Raw genomic sequence first — 20935 nt, forward strand, 5'->3', positions numbered from 1 at the left:
AGGCCTTTGATCAATGTTTGCCAACTGAGGGGCATAGGTACATGTTTTCCCAGGGAATGTGAACAAATATTACAGCCCATTTCCACTGTTATTTCCCACGATCACTCTTCCACCTAGAAACTGGGGCCATTTCCCTGGTTCCATGGGGCCTCACTGATTTGCCCAGTGCGGGGGTGGGGTGGGTGTGGGTGTGTATGAGTCATAATGGGCATTATGTCACAAGACAAGGGCTAGCGTGTGAGATGACTGCTGGACCAGCTCAGAGCTTATGTGCAGTGACTCATTTTGGCAAATGAGCAGCATTTTGGAAAAATGAGAAGCAAGCTGCTTCCAATTTGCTCATCTCAACCCCAGCCTCCAACTCCTCCTTACATCCCTAAAAGAATTCATCTTCTAAGCAGCCTTCCGAACCTGGATCCTAACTCTTCTGGCCCTACTCCCGTGTGGCACTCACCTCTTTGTATTTTCTGCCCTACCGCTCTCCCTCCTCTGAATAGTATCAACTATTTCCACTACCCCACCCACGTAATTTACCTACCCAGTTGTTCCTGTGTTCCTTCCAGATCCCCCAACTTTCTGCCCAGTTCATCACGGTCCCCTTCTAGTTATTCTTCTATCTTTGCCCCTACTCGTTCTTCCTAGCCTCTCTTTCTAGTACATTGGTCTCTGCTCCTTGTCAATACTCCAGCTCCCCCTCCCCCATCCAGACCGCTAATTCACAAATATTGCCTTGGAGAGATAATTTCCCTACTAGTGGGACAGTTCTGGTGCAGTTCAGAACTTCTAGGACTGTGGATTGCCAGTAGCCTGACCTGGTAGATGATGGTCTGTCAACATTCAGCTTGCAGGGTAAGCTCAGTTTCCTACAGGACCCCTGTTTTCAGCCATGACCCGATCCTTAATCTCATTTGTATATTGTCTTCATCCTCATCCTACCAATCCTCTTCAGATGCCAGAGACACCTTTAACAAGTTCCTATTTTTTGAGAGTCTGTTCCTTTCCTCTCCTGCCTTATCAGTCAGCCTACAGAGGCCTCTACCTTTCTCACTGGCTTCTCCATGGAACTGGGTCTGTGACCACAGAGAAAACAGCAAGAACAGTGAAGAGTGAAAAGCATCCAATCTGATCTCTAGGAAGGTAAGTCCAATTGATTTACCCTGAATTAAACCGAATGCAAGAATGGGTGGCCCCTGAAGACTCACACACAGGGCACAAGTTCTTACTACTGACACAGAAGGATTTTTTAGTCTGGTTCCTTTAAAATGTAATTTTTTACATCCTAGGATTCTAGGACCTTGGAATTCTATACATTTCTGCCCTCAAAAAACATCTACTGCAATAAAGGGGACCCTACATTGTGTTCTCTTCACAACTCTGGAAGTTAACCTTTCCTTCATCCTGCAGCTTGCACCCTAGAATGTGGCAGGTCTGGAAGGCAAAGACCTGTTCAGATTCTGCCCAGATGACAGCATCAGAAAAATACATGTTATGTATTTTTTAAAGTACTCTCCTCTGTAATAGTGTCAACAACTTTAAAAAATAATAAAGTACTCTCCTCAAATTGATACATAGATTCAATGCAATCTCAATCAAAATTCTAACATACAGTTTGGGGTAACTTTACAAGCTGATCATACAAGACTCTCTTAAGAACGAGTAGGAACAATTTCCCTACCAAATATCAGGACTTATCACAAAAATTACAGGAATTAACATAATGTAGTAATGGTGCCAGCAGAGACAAAGGACAAATGGCATAGACTAGAGTCCAGAAACAGTCTCACATATATGTGGACATTTGCTTTAAGACAAAAGTAACATAGTGTAACAGTGGGGATATGACTAGCTTTTTGATAAATTGGTTCTGGGTCAATTGGAAACTCTCATGAAAAAAATATTTACCTATAATTCTAGATCACACAACTCTCAAAATTCAATTTCATGTAAAACAGATCCCAATGTGAAAGGGTAAAAACAATAACTCTTACAAAATTTCTGTGGTCATGCCTGGCTATTGAACACTTGAGATGTGCTATTATATGTAAAAATTTTACTGGATTTTAAACACTCAGCCCTGACTGGCATGGCTCAGTGGATTGAACACCAACCTGTGAACCAAAAGGTTGCTGGTTCTATTCCAGATCAGGGCACATGCCTGGGTTGCGGGCCAGGTCCCCAGGTGGGGGAGTGCTAGAATCAACCAACTGATGTTTCTCTCACACATCGATGTTTCTCTCCCTCTCCTTCTCCCTCCTTCCTTCCTCTCTCTCTAAAGATAAATAAATAAATAAACCTTTAAACACTAAGCATTTTTAAAATCTCAATAATTTTTATATTCAATTGTTGAAATAAGAAATTGGATATATTGAGTTAAAGAAAACATTTTAAAACTTAATTCTCTGTTTTGTATTGTTCTTTTATTTGGATATCAGAAAATTTTAAATTACATATGTAGCTTTCTTCATATTTCTTATTAAACAGCACTGATCTAGAAGGTATTATTAAAAAATATCTTCCCATATCAAATTAGGAAGAAAAAATCTTAACTGGCATTTAGCAAACATTAACCATAAAAGGAAAGACTGAAATATCTGACCACAATTAAATATAAAGAGACACTATTAAGTACCTTTTATTTATCAAAATGCACCACTAAAGGACTAAAGAGGCAAGTCATACAATGGTGAGATGTATGCAGCATATACAACTCTGAAGGGGCCTATATCAATATTATATTAATATAAAGAACTCCAAGAAATCGATTAACAAAATACTATCAATCCAAGAGAAAAATTAGAAAATATTTGAAAGAGGCCCTTCACAACAGAGGTTACCTAATAACCAACACATGTACAAAAAACAAACAACACAAAACTTGGTCAACCACACTAGTCAGTCAGAAAATGCAAGTTAACACCAAAATGAGTTGTTACTACTTACCCATCAGATGGCTATGATTAAAAAGACAATATCATGTGCTGACAAGGATGTGGAGCAACAAGAACTCTAGTAGTAGTAGAGTAGTATATCAGCTCCACCATTTTGCAAAATACTAAAAGTGAACCATAAGCAATCCCTATAATCTAGCAATTCCACTCCTAAGTATATAGCCAGCAAAATGTTTGTACATGTGCTGTAAGAGCCATCTACAGAAATGTTCATGCAGCATTATTGGTAACAGTCCTTACTGAAACAACCCAATGTCATCTGTAGTAGCATGCATAAGTAAGTTGTAGTTTAGTCAGAAAAGGGAATACGAAGCAGTAATGAACATAACGAAACCACAGCTCTGTGTAACCGCACAGGTGAATTTCACAAACATAATGTTGGTGAAAAGAAGCCAAACACAAAAACATGAATAATGTATGAGTGCTTTCATACAACATGCAAAACCGTTAAAAGTATAATCCATGGACTTAGAAATCAGGATTGTGGTTACATTTGAGGAGAAAGGAGAAGGCAGTGTTTGAGAAGGGGCATGAGAGAGGCTTTTGGAGGGCAGTTGATATTTTATTTCTGGGCTTGTGTTATGATTCAATATGAGTACTTTGTGGTAAATCCATGTGAGCTACATTGTGGAGGAAAGCACATTTCTGTGATGCATAATGTTTCACAATAAAAAGTTTGTGGCTTTCTGTTGTTTTGTTTTTTGTTTTTTTGTTTGTTTTTTAAGTGTAAATACTTTTCAAGAACCTCTGCCTTGTGACTGTGAGTTCTGACAAGTTGCAGAGTCAGGAGGTAGGTGCAGGGATCTCTCATTCGCATCCCAGCGGTTCTCCCCTTTCCCCTTCCCTCCCCATCTGCCAAATGTAGAGAGAGAATCATATGGCTTGTCTCCTTTATGCATTAATATGGCAATGGGTATTTCCAAACATTAAACCAACCTGGTATCTGTTTGTCAAACCTCATTGGGTCATGATATATTATTTTTTAAATACATACAGTGCTGGATATTATTTTCTAATACATAGTTAAGGGATTTTTTATGTATGATCATGAGAAATACTTATTTTAGTTGTCCTTTTTGTAATAATTTTTCTGATTTTAGTATCGATATAATCCTGACTTCATAAAATGAGTTGGGAAATGTTCCCTCCACTTATTTTTTCAAAAAGTTATGTAGGATTGGTGTTTTCTTCATTCTGTTTGACAGATTGACCAGAAAAGCCATCAGGGCCTGGAGATTTTATATTGTGGGAAGTTTTTCAATTAAAAATTATACTTTTAAATAGACAGAAAGCATTGAAGATTTCCCACTTTTTTTCAGTTCTGGAAATTTATATTTTTACAGAAGTTGCCTGTTTTGTCTAAATTGTCAAATTTATTGACGAAATCCTTTGTAATATTTCCTTATTGTTCATTTAATATCTGTATGATGTGTAGTGATGTCCCATTTTTATTCATTATAATGGTCCTTTGTGTCTTTTCTTTTTTCCCTTAGTCTAGCTAGAAGTTTATCCATGTTGTCAATATTTTCAAAAAAACAGTTTTTTACTTTCTTGGTTTTATATATTGCTTGCCTGTTTTCCATGTAATTGATTTCCACTCTTTATTATTTTTTTTGTCTAATTCTTAATTTTTATTAAAATTTGCTCCTTTTTTCCAGATTCCTAAGGTAGAAGCCTCATCCATCACTACTGTACTTTGATTCTTTTCTAATACCAGTACTTAAAGCTATAAATTTCCCTTTTCCTTCTCCCCTTCTTCCCCTTCAATTCCCTCCTCCTTCTCTTCCTCTTCTCCAGTTTACAGCTCTACAAATTTTCAGCTGCCTCACACTTCCTGAACCTCAACCTATGTTCCAATCTATGTTCTCTCAACAACGCAATATTGCCAGGCTCAGCTTGGGTTCCCTTTTCCTGCTTATTTCAGAAAGTGTCTCCAGGCAGACATTCGGGGCAATTGTAGAGATCACACCTTGTTATCTTATGCCTGAAAACAGTTGTTTCATGTATTTTGTCAAGTTACTTGTAGCAGGAGGGCAAGCCCAGTCCCAGTTACTCTATTGTGGAGAAGTAAAAGTCTTGCTTTATTTTTTCACCCTATATTTTGCCTCCCTAAACTCCTTAACCAGACATTAGCTTTGTACCATGTAAAACTGGTCTTGTACCATATAGATTGGTCTGTTTCTAGTTGTAATTAATAGTATTATGTTTCAAACCTTAGCCTTTTCTGGTTTTTTCAATCAACATTTTTTAAAAGTTCTGTCCATACAGCTGTTGTACATCTAGTTTGTGATTCTCTTCCATAGATGTCTCATCAGCATACAATGTTTATTTCATTTAAGATTTTTTGTTATGAAATTTTTTTTCTTCATAAAAGTTTCATGCATCCTTTGTTAGATCAATTCCTAGATAATGCAGTTTGTCACTAAAGTGAATGATATTTTATTTTGTAGTCCTGTTATCTGGGTTTCAGACTCTGATCCTAAATGAAAGGTAATGCATAAATTTCAAGAAAAATCTGTAACCTTGGACACTGGATGAAATAAAGGGCCAGGATGATTATGTTTTTCAGCTCTTCAGTATTTTTCAATACATAGTCTCAGAGTTTAGAAGCACACTGATTTTTCAATACATAGTCTCAGAGTTTAGAAGCACACTGATGGACTGGAATGACCCAAAGTAAACAGAAGCTAACCCGAGTCACTGGGATGGCCTGCTGGGGTGTTAATGCGAGTATGTTCAGAGCTTCTATCAGGGCTCCATATCAGGAAAACAATGATGTAGAGCTGGGGTGGAGAGAGGATGAAGCTACAGGAATTCCAACCCCTCTTCATTCTAAGTGTCCACCTAGCCCAGCCTTCTGTGGAGGAAGGGCTGTACTACTTGCGCAGGTTGAAAAAATGTGAGTTTGGCTGGGATAAAGTCTTGCTAGTTGTCACACAGACAACAGTGTGGCTCCTTAGCAGAATGATGGTTCATTTTATTCTCAGTCTCAGGAAGGTAGTGAAGACTTCAGGAGGCTATTTGAGCCTCACTAGGAAAAGGGACCCAGGCATAGTTCACAATGACAAATAACAAAGGCATATCTCCAGCTCAGCCAGCGCGTGATGTAATCTGTAATGATGTAAACAGAAGAAAATCACAGTGCCAACTGGTCAGACATCCAGTCAGCCAGTGAACACTTACCAAATATCTACACCTGTCCATATTGTGCCAGGTACTAATAATACAGAGATGGACCAGATATAGTTCTTGTTCTCAAGTAACTTAGATATAAACAAATTAGTTAGTAAAATATTCTAATAATTGTAGATTTGAGGTAAAGCATGGCACAAAGAAAAACTGGACTAGGAGCTAGAGTCCAAAAAGGTCTCTGAAAGATGATTACATGTGAGCTCACTATAAATACTGAGTAGGTGTTGCCCAGATAGACAATGTGGGAGAGACTTCCAAGCCAAAGAGCAGGAGCTAAAGGAGTCATGAAGTCATTTGCTGGGCTCAGAAAACTGCAGACATGTTCACACAACTGACATGCTCAACACTGTGTCCCCCAGACATAAACAAATCCTGGAGCACACTGTGTCACAAACGAATGAGTGCATAAATGAAGGAAGGAAGGAAGGTAGTGGGGAAGGGCACAGGCTTTGGAGTCAGTGTTTAGTTGCTTACTTTTAAAACCATGGGGGGCTCCTTTCTTTATGCTAGGCCTATTTTGGCTCTTTTAAAATAAACTATATTATATACGGTATCTAGAATAGTCAAATTCATAAAAGAGAAAGTAAACTGATGGATGCTAGGAGATGGGGGAAAGGGAAATAGGGAACTGTTGTTTAATGGATATGGAAAAGTTCTGGAGATCTCACACAATGTGAATACACGTAACACTACTGAACTGTGTACTTAAGAATGGTCCAGATGGCAAAATTTTATGTATATTTTACCACAATTAAAAAATTTTAAATAACCTATAAAGTTCCCCAGTTACTTAAGTTAGGAGAGGGTTATTCTGTCTGTATGATCACATGGATGATCTGGGCCAGAATGTCTTTTCAGATGAGACCCCTGCTGTTTTGTGAGACACACAGAGGGCTGGATTCTGGGCATCTACATTAAAGCAAGAGAGGTTTCTTTCATATTTTTTCCTCATTTGCAGTTTTAATCAAACCATTACTAATATCTAAGTTAACATTTTGGGAAAGAAATACCGCATTTCCCTCCAGAACAAAACATGATGTTGACTCCACCAAACAATCAAATTCAAAGTCTAACAAATCAAAAAAACAAGAAAAGCCCACACATTAAAAAAATAAAAATAGTCACAATACAAGGGTTCAGTGTACATTTAGCAGCCTTTGCTGACTGTCTTTCAAAAAACTAGCAACCCAGCTCATCATAACATATATTTTCCATTTGCTTTTTTAAAAATTAAAAGTAATAATTTAAAAAACAAAACCTGAAGAAAGTCACCATCAATCGCCTGACTCAATTCTATGTCATGTGCAGCATACGAAGGTCAGGAAGGCTATTTGCAGCACACATGATGAGGGCATATTGATCTTCAAGGTTGAGCTTTCTTCCAAATAGTGTAAAATACCCACAATTCCATGTATGAAGGGACGCAGACAACTTCCTTCGAAAATTCCACAGGGCAATAGAGGCACCCAAGCTGTTGTTCATAGAGTGAAAGGGCCTCCGTCAAATTGACACAGTTCCCCTGTGTAAAGTATTTCCCATCCTGCTTCAGTACTCTCATTGAGAGGTCAAGAATCAGTCTGAGAAACTCCCATGTGGAATCTTCTCCCGGAGATGTGGAGATTGGAACAGCTGTCAAATCATTAATCACATAATCAAACTGTCTGCCTTCTTTGGCATACTTCTTCAGTACTGGAATACAGTCTTCTATGAGAACCTGATAGCAGTCTCCCATAAGATTGTCTAAGACGTCGCCACACGTTTTTCGCATGTATTTCTTACATCCATCAATCACCATGTGGTCAATCTCTACCATAGTGGCCATCTTTGGTTTCAGTCGGACTATTTCACATAATATGCCCCCATCTCCGCCTCCCAGGATCAGTACGTCCTTACCAGTGTAATCCTCTTTGCCACTGCCCATGATGGCCCGGGTATAGGCCAAATCACTCTCTGCCAGATTAACATCCCCACTCAGGATGAGAATATTTCCATACTGCTTCGAGTGTAGAATTTTAATATTCTGATAAGGTGAATCTTCATCATATACCACTTCGTCTATGTCGTACTCAACCAGGCGGCCATCAGCAGTGGCCCAGTATCTATCGATGGCGCCTCCTCGAACTATGGGTGGCAGTCGCTTCACCCGCCCAGGGCTGTCCAGACTCAGTTCCTTCATTTTTTCTTCTACTTTGTTCAAAAGACCATCAACCTCTTTGGCTTGAGCAGCGCTGTCGTAACTCTGAACGTCCAACGACACCAAGCCATGTGGGTAAATTCTCAAGTTGGCAAAGCTGCCATTTTTGTTGATGTAGGTCGCTAAATAGCCATGGTCCCGCCAGGTGTGCAGCGACTCCGTCATCCCCTGCTCCTGGAAAACGGACCTGAGACTTTTTAGAAGGGTCCCGCAGTCGGCTTGGGCGCCGAGCCGCAAGTCCAGCGTGCTGTGCCGCGCCGCGGCCATAGTTAAAACCCTGGGCCGGGCCCGACGGAGGCGGCCGCGGGAGGCTGGGAGCCTTGCAGCCGCTCAGACGGCGGCCGGCGGGACCTGCCCAAAGTAGGAGAAGTTTCTGACCCCCTCCAAAATCTTTTGTAGTAAATGACTGGCCCAGATGAGATCCAATCATAAGCCCATTACCGCCAGGGTCTGCCACGGCACGAGTCCTTTTCCGGCCATATCCAGGGGCGGTCCTAGTAACCAGGCTACGTCCAGAGACGCAGCGGAAGGTGAGCCCTGCGCTCCAAGCTTCGAATAAGATTCTAGGCAAGGGCGGGGGCGGGCCGGAGTGAGAGCGGAGGGAGGAGGGTAACCTAGGACGCTGTTGCCTGGAGACGGCCTGGGACTTAATAGCCTGAAGACGGCGACGGGGAGGGGAGGGGCCCGCCTTCCGCGAGAGTATCTTAGGCAGTGACAGGAAGCTGGGTCGGACTCAGCGGGGTCAAGGCCATGGCTGGACGCCAAAAGGAAAAGGTGATACCAGATGAGGTGCATCAGAACCAGATCTTGCGGGAATTGTATCTCAGAGAGCTACGAACCCAGAAACTCTACACGCAGTATCACGTGAATCCCCTGCGCAAGGGTGAGGGGCGCCCCGTCGAGGGAGCCTTCCGGGGTGCGGGTCAGGGGGAGGCGGGATTGGGGCGGGGCACCGTAGGAGAGACCTTCTCTGACTTCGCGCCCATTCCTAGACTTCAGGAACTAGGACTTTTAGGGAGGGCAGGGGGAGGGGTGTGTCTCACCCCTCATCACATCAAATATATTAGATGTATTTAAATGGTTGCAGTGAAATGTTTCTGTTGCAAGAAAGTTGAAAGTCTTTATGATTTTGATTTTGAAATAATTATATTGGCAGGGTTTTGTGTATTTTCTTTTGCCTGTGGTTTTGGTTTGTCTTTTAAGGAAAAATGCTTGAGTTTTGTTTTCTTGTTTTTTTCCTTTCAGGCTTCTAACTCGTCTTAGACCTTCGGAAAGTTCAAGGATAGTAGACTCAGGGCCCATAGGAACCCCCTGATAAAATGGCCTTACCGTCCTCTCCTTACTTTGAACATCCCTTGGGTGGTTTCATCTGGTCCCCTAACATCAGCTCCCCCTGAATACCACTGACGCTCAAATGGAGCACCAGACCCATATGCCCGAACACCTCCCAGCTCCCCCTTCCCCTGGACGATCCATGGCTGCCTCAAACTCACTAGTTCCAAAGCTAAGCACATCTCCCCCCCTCCGCACCTGCTGCTACTAGACAGAATATCCTGTCTTTGCAAAAGTCACCACAGCCATTTGCTCTCCCACGTTAGGAGCCTGGGAGTCATCCTCAATTCCTCTCCCTCACTCCACACATATAAGTCCTCAGGTTATTAACATTTCTCTCACCTGCCCTTTCCCATGTTCCTACCTCAGTGAAGCACACCATCATGCATGTGAAGCCATTGCCACCTCTCCCCACTTAATTCTGTCCTCTAAATAGTGCCCGAGTCTGCCTCTCTCTCCATGCTCATCCCCAGGCCTCGAGAGCCCTCCTCACTTCTGCCTGGATTGATCTGATGGGCTCTTAGCTACTCTTTTCCTCCAAGTTCCCCGTCCTCCCCAACAAGCCTTACACTACTGGCTAGAGGTATGCTAAAAGGCATCTTTGATCCTGCCACTCCTCTGCAAAATCCTCAGTGGCCCCACAGCTTCCGAGCTGATCTGTGGACCCCTGTAGATCTAGCTCTGCTGCCCACCTAGCTTCGTCTTCAGTCCCCTCCCCACCCACACACTTCTCCTTTGAGAAACATTTTAGTGCATACTCTGCACCAGCCACATGCTCCTTTCTCTCCTGCCATCTAAATAAATTGATTTCCCAACATGTCCTGTATTCCAAACCTCTTTATAAACATTGTCCCTTCTTCCTGAATTTGTTCCCCCAACTTCTAGACTAAATTTACTCTAGTTCACTGCAACCCAGCTCCATAGGGAAAAATGTAATGTCATTTTTAACATAAAATTGTATATATTTAAGGTATATTACATGATATTTTAACATACATAGTGAAATCATTAAAACAGTCAAGCTAAGTAGCATAGCCATCTCTCACAGTTACCCAGTGTGTGTGTGCGCGCGCACGCACAGAAAATCTAATGTCTCTACTTTTCTTACAATTTAACCTGGTTTTCTCCTAGAGACTCCAACCACTAATTTAAGGAAAGCAAATTAATGTACAATTTTGTTTAAGTTTGGTCCATTCCAACAACTTAAATAATTCCTCAGCAGCTTTCCAGCTTTCTAGGAAAAGCGATGCTCTCCCAAGTCGTGCCCCTGAAAACATGATTAATATGATCCTTGCAGTACAGTGAGAAAATATTAGAACTTGTACTTATGTTTACTTTTATGTAGAAATAAAGAACCATTTGCTTTGTTACTATACTGATAATCATATATATATATATATATATATATGAGGGATACATGCTCAGAAGTTTTTTTACTAGAAGTTTTAGATAAAATCACTTTGGAAGACCACTGGTTCCTTGTGGCCTCTGCTCATTTCCTACCACTCCACCTAGCTCACTCCTCTTGAATTACTCTGGCCTTTTACATGTTTCTCAAAGTCACCAGGGTTACTCTCAGATTCTGTCCACACCCTCACCAAGCACAATCCCTCACTTTATGTGGGACTCTGCTCTAATGTATCTCCCACTCCCACCCCATCATCAACTCTCTCCCCATGGAACATACTTAATTGTTCTGCTTCTCGCTTGTATTTCCCTGAAGTTACGTGTATTGTCTGTCACCACAAATAGAACGGAAGGTCAGGGAGTGTGGGAACCTTCTCTGTTTACAGCCCTGTGTCCAGTGCACCAGTAATGACAAGCTAAGTGGATGTCTGTGGATTCTGTGCCTCTGTTATCGTGTGGCCTCCTGGGTATAGATCACTATCTGTCTAACCTTGTTTGGCTGAGTGGTATGTCTGCATCCCTGAACACCAATGCTGTCTAAGAAAACATTTGGCAGTGTGCTGCCCAGAATGGTAGCCATGAGCCACATGTGCTATTGGGCACTTGAAATGTGCCTGCTGTGACTTAGGAATTAATTTTTAATTGTATTTAAGTATTCAAGTTCAAGTAGCCACATGTGGCTGATGGCCACCGAACTGGAGAGTGACACTCTAGACTGTGAGGTCCTTGAGGGCCTTATTCCCTAGTGCCCAGCACAATACCTGACATGTGACAGACACTGAGAAAATACTAAATGGGTGTCAGGCCTATGGTGGGTCTTAGGGAGGGTAAGGAATTAGTGTTTTGATGTGAACTTGTGATTCTATTTTTGCCCTAGTTCACACTATCACCAGAAAACCCATGTCTTGGCACGATAACGTGGAGGAACCTGCAGACGGTAAGTCCTGGGGTTTGAGAACACCACTGAGGTAGAACAGAGAGGGGCAGGTGGCTGCACAGTTCTCTCAGGGTGTCTCACCTTGGGGCAAATCACAGTCTGCTGATTTGATCATCTGGAAAATGGACTCATACTAACTAAGCCTATAAGAGTCTGACATATTCCACCATACTCCCAGGTTATTAACTTTCAAGCCAACAGCAATGTTTCTAATGACCTTAACATTGCTTTCATTCATTCATCAAACATTAGCTGTTATAAACACAAGTTTTGGAATCATACTTAGTTCAAATCCTGGTTCTGCCATTCATTATCTGTGTGACTTTGGGCAAGACTTTTATACCTCCCTGAGCTTCTCTCTTAGGGTTCTTGTGAAGAGTGAACAAAATATTTCATGTGCTTAGAACAGTATCTGGTACATGGTGATCAGTAAATATACGTTAATACAATTAGTTTATTACAGTATTCCCTCACTTATCACGGGTATTACGTTCTAGATGCCCCCGCAAAAGGTGAAAATCCACAAAGTAGGAACCTTACATTTATTTTAGTATTTATATGTATTTTAAGGCTTTATAAACCCTTCCCACACAGTTATAAACCATTCCCAGTTCCTTATTAACCTTTCCCACTCTCTTATTAACTTTTTCCACACTTTTATAAACACTACTTATGTTCTTAAATATATTCTACACTCTTAAACCCACGTAGCTTTAAGAACATACGTATACAGTACCGCAAAATCCCACAATATAGCGAAAAATCCGCGATAAGTAATTAAATATAATATTTTAAAAATCCCACAATACAGTGAGGCCGCAATAAGTGAACCACGATATAGAGAGGGACTACTGTACTAGCTCTCTTATGCTAAGCATGAGCTTGGCTAGATGCCACAGCCTTTATTCACAGTCCTTCCGTCCATTCTAGGTTGCTTTGCTGAGGTGCATATTTTCCTCCCATTTTACAGATGACAAAGTGAGGCCCAGAAAAGTTAAACCCCTTGACAGGCTAGTAATGGAAGATCCAGGAATGTCCCCCTACAAACCCCAGGTTCTTCCTGAGGTCAAACTGCCTCTCTCAAATTGAGACTTGATAAGGTAGAAACTAAAAATAAAAATTCTTTAAGTCCTTAAGCTGTGGAGCTGCAGATACACCTGGTATTGGCAGCCAGGCTTATTTCCAAACAAAAGGGTTTGGCCCCCTCACAGCCCTCCTCCTCCTCCTCTGGGCCACAGCTGCACTGTCCAAGGTCACTCAGGCCTCAGGCCTTCGCTCTCACTGCCGGCAGCGGTGCGGTTTTTCCTCTGCCTCCTTCCCTGGGCTGGCTCCTGCTAGGCGTCCAGAGAGGCCTCATCTCACAGTCGTGTGGGATGCAGTCAGTTGACCTCTGTGTGCCCCTTTGACTACTCCCTTCTCCACAGTTCGCATCACTGTTTGCCACCATTGGGTTTGCTTGTATACTTGTACATTGGGTCCCCTGTCCCTCCTCGCAGACTAGGAGCTCCAGGAGAGCAGGGACCATGTCTGTCTCAGGCTACCTCCAGAGCCCAGAACACTGCCTGGCACAGTTTGTGCTGAACGTATATTTATTGAAAAATGAATGGCATCCTTTGTGCGAGGCTAAGCAAGCCTCTGAGCCCAGGTGCTCGGCCTCTAAGAAAGAAAGTATAGAGAGTAAAACGGGCACAGGACAACATGTTGTTCCCAAATACTGACTCTTGACCCCATCCTCCAGACAAGTTTCTGAATCTTATTCACCATGCTGCCCAGGGACCCAGGAAGAAATACCCAGAGACACAGACTGAAAGCCAAGAACTTGGGTGGTTCTCAGAGCCCCTGGTAAGTATGTCTCCTTTACTTAGGAAGCAGGGGCACCAGAGGTGGGGGCTAAGATAGCAGAGTATGGACCAGATGCTTGGTTTTAAACTCTGGTTACCACTTACTAACCGTGTGACATTGACTATGTGACCGAGCTATTTTATGACTGTTTTCTCAGTGTAAACTGGAGATATTACAGTGTATACCTCATAAGGTTATGAGGAATAAATGAGGTAGGACTTGTAAGGTGCAAGAACAGAGCCTGACACATAGTAAGTGCCATGTAAGTGTTGATTGAAACAAAGGTTGCTGATAACAGACTAAATCTGCTTTAAGTAATTTGTAGGCTGGTCTTGGCCATGTCACATAACACCTCTAAGTTCTGTCCCTTTACCTGTGAAGTGGGAATGATAGTAACCATTCTCACCTCATTTCATTGGAAGATCCCCGCTAGCTACAAGGAGCCTTCAGCACATCATCACCCTAAATGATATAGGGCTTCTGTTACTGAGGAAAATATATACTTTTTCTTTTTTGTATATTTTATTGATGTTGTTACGATAGTTCCAATTATAGACTTCTTGAAGAACTTTGTGCCATTCTTTTTTTTAACTCTGCTTACATCTTTCATCACATAGGTTTTAATTTTTAAGTAGGCAGTATACCAATTTTCACCATAGTGGTTTCTGGGTTTTGTGCCTTGCTTAGGAAAATCTTCAACATACTGAGTTACAGGGTCTGCTGCATGGGCAACAGCAGACCCTCCATATCACCCTGCCCAGGCTCTGTAGCTTCAGCTTCACTGGAGAGGACACTCCAGCGTCATCACAAGATGTCGATTCAACACGGGAGGAGACAGATACCATGTCACTCCCGAGTCGGACTGCACAGCCATTCTCGGCGGTGCAGATAAGACTCTTAAGAAGCTACACCATCGTCTCTCGAGACGGACGGCTGCCGACGACGACGACCGAGTTACAAAACAATTAATTTTTCCCCTACATTTTCTCCTAAATGTTTTTTTTTTTTTTTAACACTTGTCTTTTAGTGCATCTGTATATTTCGTGGGTGATTCGATGTTGCAGACACTGTTCCACAGCTGTATCAGAGCTTCATGGTCTCAAAGGTGCCAGGATCTCACACACCCTGTAACGCCACATGTACTGCTCCTGTAGCCCGCTCTGGACCCCCATCCAGTACTCCTTGGGGAAGTCCTACTCATCCTTCCAGACAGCTCAGGAGTCACACTCTTCCACAAAGTCCCATTAAAGGACTTCTACCCCACACTGTGCCCTGTGCCTCTATAGTACCATGTGCCTCCTGCTGTTACAAGTCAGTTCAGTGTTTCAATATAACATGGTGTCTCTGGAGCCAGACAACCTGAGTTCAAATCCCAGCTCTACCACTTTCTAATTGTGTGAACTGAAACTCTGAATCTCCATTTATATACTGATAAACGGAAATAAAAATATCAATACTTAAATGTTTGTTGTGAGGATCAGCCAAGAATGTATATAACTTGCTAGGATAGTACCTAGCACATAGTATGTGCTCAATAAATGCGGGCTACTATGCTGTCAATGAAGAATAGAAAGGAGGGCACATGGCCCCACTGAGGGCTATCAGGTGCTTCCCCTGGACTCTTTCTTTGTCCACTGAGTAATCATGTAGCGTACCCCCTCCCACCAAGTCCCCATACCCAGTCCCTCTCTTATTTCTACGATGGGGATCTGGCCTTCACACCATTTCTACAACTGCAGTCTGAGGCATGTGGCTGTGCCACAGGGCGACTGCATAGACATTGAATAAGTGTCTCAATAAGTCACTTCTACCAGTGAGGAAGAGCTAATAGTTGCCCATTTGCCACAGCCCCTCTTCAGACACAGGGCATCACCTTGGAGAGAGGAGACTGTGGGAAACAGGGCGAGGGTTCCAGTAGGAGCCCCACCGCTTTCATAGGGGGCTGAGTCCAAGAGGGAAAGGCCAGGTAGACAGCTGGGGAAGAGATGGATGTTCAAAGGGAAGTAGGGCAGGATGTGTGCATGTGGGGGGAGGGGCTCACTTACAGTGAGTAAAAGGAGGGCTGTGAAGGGACAAATGTGAAGGTGAATTAAAAATCACCCAAGTTAGGTAATTTGGTGACTTATAAAACTATTACAAAGCACAATACTTTAGTTCATTGTTCTTCATTTTCTTAAAGATAAAGGCCTGACTCCCATGGGTACAAAGTGTACACGTGGAGATGCTGCATCTTTGACAAGCACATATCACACCTGAGTCACCATGCCATGACAGGAAGGACTGGTGTGACTGCCCGGGCCAGCCCCGCCCCGTCCGCAGACCTTGCAGATCACTGACTGTGTGGGCCTCACATCACTTCTTCACTGTGGAGTTGTGAAGGGTCTGCAGATAAGCTAAGCATGTTCATCATTACAAACTGGGGACATTGCCACTAGATGGCAGTGGTGGCATAGTAAGAAAGTATGCCCCAATACCGTTACATCCAGTTGTGCAAACAACTTGTACTTGAAGGCGGGAAAGGCTTGATCAGCCCCAATTTCACTTAGGGCTTCCTGGCCCCTGGCAGGACCTCAGCCCGCCCAACTGCAGTAATAGGACACTGGGGAAGTCACACTTGATGCAGACCATTCTGCCTCTGGTCTCCACATGTGCTGAACCATGTCCTTTAGGTTAATAGCACAGCAGAGCTTCTGTAAGATTTATGTGTCCGAGTTCTCACTCTTACTCAGTTCTCTGTGTAACTACAGCATTCATTCACTCCTTCACAAATATGTACCGTTTCTAGTATGTGCCACATACTTTTCTGGGTGCAGGAATAAGCAGTGACTAAGACAGCACCTGCCCTCCTGGAACTCACGTTTCAGTGGGGGACAGAGTCCTTAGGCCTTGAACTTAGGCAGTGGAAAGGGAAGGGCAGAAACTTGGCACAGGACATTCTCATCCAATCCTGAAGTTTTTGTGATGTCAGTGTTGTCATCTTATTTCACAAACTGGGTTTAGCAAGGTGGGACCTGATTCAAGTCCAGGTCTATCGACTTCTAACCCCGGTACCTCTTCCCCCTCCCCTACAGGCTGCTTTCTGACACTTCTGCTCTCCTGTCTAGGTCAACCCAGAACGTGATGACCGCAGGCTGAACCACTTCAGGGTCCACAGTGACATCACTCTGTATAAGGCTAAAATGTGGAGCTTGGGTGAAGGTGACCACCACAAGTAGTCGGCCAGCAGTGAGGTCTACCCATCCTTAATCCCCAGAGTGCGTGCCACCCAGATAAAGATGCTTTAAAGTCTAAACTTATACCCAGTCTCCTGTTTCTTCTTTCTCCCCATGCCCACTGTTCAAATCCTTCATCTTCTAAACTAGTCAAAGGCCAGTTAAAGACAGAAAACTAACTGCGAACAGCATCTCCTCTGCCTCTCCAGGCCCTAGTCAAGGAAATAAAGAGATACAGGTGGTATGAATCCAGACAGAACCGGAGAGAATCATTAGCAGCCAAGACAACTGAAGACATTTAGAAGACGAAACAGGGTCTAAGAAGCCACCAAACACAAGCTAAATGGGACACCTCTCCTCATAGAGCCCGTGTCCCAGCCTCCTTGGACCCTCAGACAGAATGGGGTGTGAAACAGGGAGACGAAAGTGGACATTGGTCGGGGAGTCTGCAGGGAGGCCCAGTCCACGCACGCCAGGATCCAGGCGTTTAACATCTCCCACACCAGAGGGTTATTCTCAGGAGAAATGGGAAAAGCCCAGGGTTGAGGGAAATTACATAAAGCACAGGGTAGCGATGAGGTATGAGGCTGAAAGCAATGAAAGTCTGGGAGGGGGAGCTTGAATCCCTGGCCCCCACCTATATTGCATGTTTACCCTGGGTTTGAAGCTGATGGAATCCTCTCTGGAAAAATAAAGCAGCTCTAAAGAGAACCCCACCCACACACATAGACACTTTTAAATGTCATTTTAGAGATATCTGGGGGGAGGGGTAAAAGGGGACTAAAAGGTAATGTAAAAACAAAAAAATTAGAGAAACTTCTATATCAAAAAAATAAAAAGAGCTGGGGAGCTCTGACCAGTGTGGCTCAGTTGGTTGGGCTGTTGTCTTGCAAAGTAAAAGGCTGGTGGATTCCCGGTCAGGGCATGTGCCTGGGTTTCACGTTCAGTCGCCAGTTAGGGTGGGTATGGGAGGCAACCGATTGATGTTTCTCTCACATAGATCTTTCCGTCTCTTTTCCCTCCCTTCCCCTCTCATTAAAAATACATAAAATCTTTAAAAAAATAGAAATAAAATGGTGGGGAACGCCAGTCCGGGAACACGGGAACACGTGGAGGTGCTAGGAGGGGGCGACCAGGGAAGGCGTGGGAGCCCCTGCGTGCCTCTTCCACGTGGCTGCTGGCGTCATGCCTGAAGGGGTGAAGCCATATCCTGCTGAAATCATCCTGCTTTGGGAACCTGACAGTATCTACTGAAAGCCTGCAAACCTGAGTGGCCTCCCCTGGGAGACATTTTCATACAATATGATGAGGGACAAAACTAATTATTAATAACTATGTGGGAACCTAGAAATGTGCCAATAATCCTTTTGCTGTAAGGCAGCGATTTTCAACCTTTTTCATCTCATGGCATCTATATACTAAAATTCCGTGGCACACCAAAAAACATTTTTTGCCAATAAGGCCAAAAAAAGGTATAATTTTAATTCATTCAGACTGGATGGCTATTGTGTTGGCTGTTGTCATTTTTTTATTTGACAATCTAAGGGAAAGGAAGTTGGTGCCCCTGACTAAATAGGTATTGCATGTTTAAAATATTTTTGCAGCTCACCCATTGAAAATCGCTGCTGGGAGGGATCTGTGGTCAAAGACCAGGGGGTGATATGATATACAGATATTTGCCCAGTCAGGACGGCTGCCCTCCTCGGCTCTCGTCTTGCTTGCAAGAGAATTCAGGCGAGAGACAAACACGTATAGTGGAAACGAGAGAGCAAGCTCATTTATGAAATACACCTCAGCACAAAGCTGCAAGCAGGCACCCAGCTAGTGTGAATGGCGCATGTATAGAGGAAATAAAAGTTTAGTAAGTTTGCTCTATACATTTGAGCACCTGGCTACAAATGGGCACCCAGCTAATCTGAGTACCCCAACTATTGGGGTTCAAGGGTTATATACTTTAGTTAGTTTCTAGATTTCCCCTCTTCCTCCCCATCTCTAGACCTTGGAATTAATACACAGTTCCAAAGGCTTTCTTTCCCAGTTAGTGGAGACAATACACAGACTTTCAAGGGCCCCTCCTCCTGCACTATCATAGTTTTGCTTGTGATTCTCGGAACACCTGGCAATCTTATCAGACCAGGCTCAGGATAAGGTTGCTGGGTCAGCAGGTGAGACATGTCTCCCTTTTGTTTCTAGCCTCCTGTTTTTTCATTAGACTGCACTGGGCAGGGGCCCTGCTTTATTTCCCTTCCAGCTGCTCACTCCTTGCTGCTACCTAACAATGTCGTATACAGATACTTGTTCTTTAGTTCCTAGCACAGAGCCCCTAAGTCCCTAGCAGTTTCCTATGTGGTAGCCTGTTGTAATGAGCTGACTCTGGGCAGTCACTAGACAGATCCAACATGGGACTGCTCACCCGTAGGACCAAGCTTTGGTTAGAACCTTGGAACTTTCAGCCCTACCACAACCTCTGAGGAGAGAACAGGGTGAAGACTGACTTTCTCACCAATGGCCAAGATTTAATCAATCATGCCTACATCATGATCCTCCATAACGCTCGCTAACTGCAGGGGTTTAGAGAGCTTCAGGTGTGCGAACACATCCTGGTGTTGGGAGGGTGGCGAGCCCAAAGAGGGCCTGGAAGCTCCATGCACCACAACCCCCACATTGAAAAAATTTTGTCAAAATATATTAAGATCACTTTGCATAGTTTCAGCACGGGGTCATTTTTGTGGTGCTACACTACCGTGTAAAGTGAAGACTGTCTGTATATATGGCTACCTTTTTAGATGAGTTGATGTACAAAGTAACAGCTCTCTCTCACTCTCTCAGGGTGCTGTTGGGAAGGAAGTGAAAGCAGAGGAAATGTAGTTGCTCTTTTTAAGCACACAAGCAGGAGAGATCATCACCACTTTCACAGCAAATAACACTGTGATGGAAAAGAATCTGGAACGTAATCTGTTTTATAATTTACACGAGATCATAGACTAATCTCTCTGCATATCAACTAATCCACTTTCCATGCTCTCCTCAGAATATATTCATGATAATGCATATTTTAAAATTTTTGTCAAACCAGTAAACATCTTACTGTGAAATGCATTCGAAAATTAAAAACTAACACTATTATTTATTTAGTAGACTACAATTTAAAACAAAACATTGAGAATCAAGTGCATTTCCTATTAAACAAGTGCTTGCCTTCTTTTCCCTTTTATGCATGATATGGAGCAGGCAGTTTCTATGCCTCGGCAACTAATCTTACTCATTTCTGAATTGGGATTTACTTCCAACATTTAACCATTTCTATTTTCAATGTGACAAAATATCTCCAAGGACCCCTTCAATGTGGGTATTTCTGCCAGTGCCATTAGTTCTGGGACGTCTTCATCCTCTCCATCACTTTCCTTGTTATGTGCACAAGTTCCCTGGCAGCACATCTACTCTCTAGAATGACAGCAGTGTCACCACGCCCACCTCAGCGATGACTTCAACTCCATTTTCATGCTTTTCACATTTTGCTTCCAGCCTTATCACCTTTCATTTCTTTACTGCGGTTTCATATTTGTTCATCAATCCTCTCATCATCTACTTTTGTAAATTGTTGTATCGGTTCACTGCTGGGAGACAGAGGCTCAGAGAGAATACAATTCCACACGCTGCTGTCCGCACGGTGACTGTCGCCTACGGACATTGAAGTCATTATGCATCTGTAACTCATGCAGTGATTTGGGGACTGAAAGGCTAATAGAAAAGCTCCTACTTCCTGCAAGTACTCACAGTTAACAATACTTTGACAATTGAAATTGGAACAGTGTTGAGAATCTGCTGTTATTTAATTGCACTTGATAACTGAAACTGGTGCACACTGGAA

At 43.1% G+C, this 20935-nt stretch overlaps 1 protein-coding gene and 1 pseudogene across 2 annotated transcripts; one reads left to right on the forward strand and one right to left on the reverse strand.

Annotated features, from left to right (window-relative positions):
- Nucleotides 1-7489: 7489 nt before the first annotated feature.
- LOC150014735 (spermine synthase pseudogene) lies at nucleotides 7490-8850 on the reverse strand (annotated as a pseudogene).
- CFAP144 (cilia and flagella associated protein 144) lies at nucleotides 8735-17148 on the forward strand. 2 transcript variants are annotated; one of them, XM_090271591.1, is made up of 4 exons: nucleotides 8735-8864; nucleotides 11951-12010; nucleotides 13749-13852; nucleotides 16957-17148. In XM_090271591.1, exons 1-4 carry the CDS (start codon nucleotides 8750-8752, stop codon nucleotides 17065-17067), a joined length of 390 nt encoding a protein of 129 aa, XP_090127717.1. In that variant the 5' UTR covers nucleotides 8735-8749; the 3' UTR covers nucleotides 17068-17148. The 2 variants fall into 2 exon arrangements, with proteins under 2 accessions (XP_090127717.1, XP_090127716.1); XM_090271590.1 differs by lacking the exon at nucleotides 8735-8864 and adding an exon at nucleotides 8971-9217.
- The last annotated feature ends 3787 nt before the right edge of the window (nucleotides 17149-20935 follow it).

This window comes from Furipterus horrens, unplaced genomic scaffold (assembly GCF_987537825.1).
Source record: "Furipterus horrens unplaced genomic scaffold, mFurHor1.1.pri manual_scaffold_3, whole genome shotgun sequence".
Taxonomy (NCBI): domain Eukaryota; kingdom Metazoa; phylum Chordata; class Mammalia; order Chiroptera; family Furipteridae; genus Furipterus; species Furipterus horrens.

Excerpts from the sequence above, each read along its gene's own strand:
- CFAP144 (XM_090271590.1), top strand. The coding sequence starts at position 9,085 with ATGGCTGGACGCCAAAAGGAAAAGGTGATACCAGATGAGGTGCATCAG. Across the intron at positions 9,218-11,950 it reads CGTGAATCCCCTGCGCAAGG|TTCACACTATCACCAGAAAA; the intron begins GTGAGGGGCGCC and ends TTTTTGCCCTAG. Across the intron at positions 13,853-16,956 it reads GGTGGTTCTCAGAGCCCCTG|GTCAACCCAGAACGTGATGA; the intron begins GTAAGTATGTCT and ends TCTCCTGTCTAG.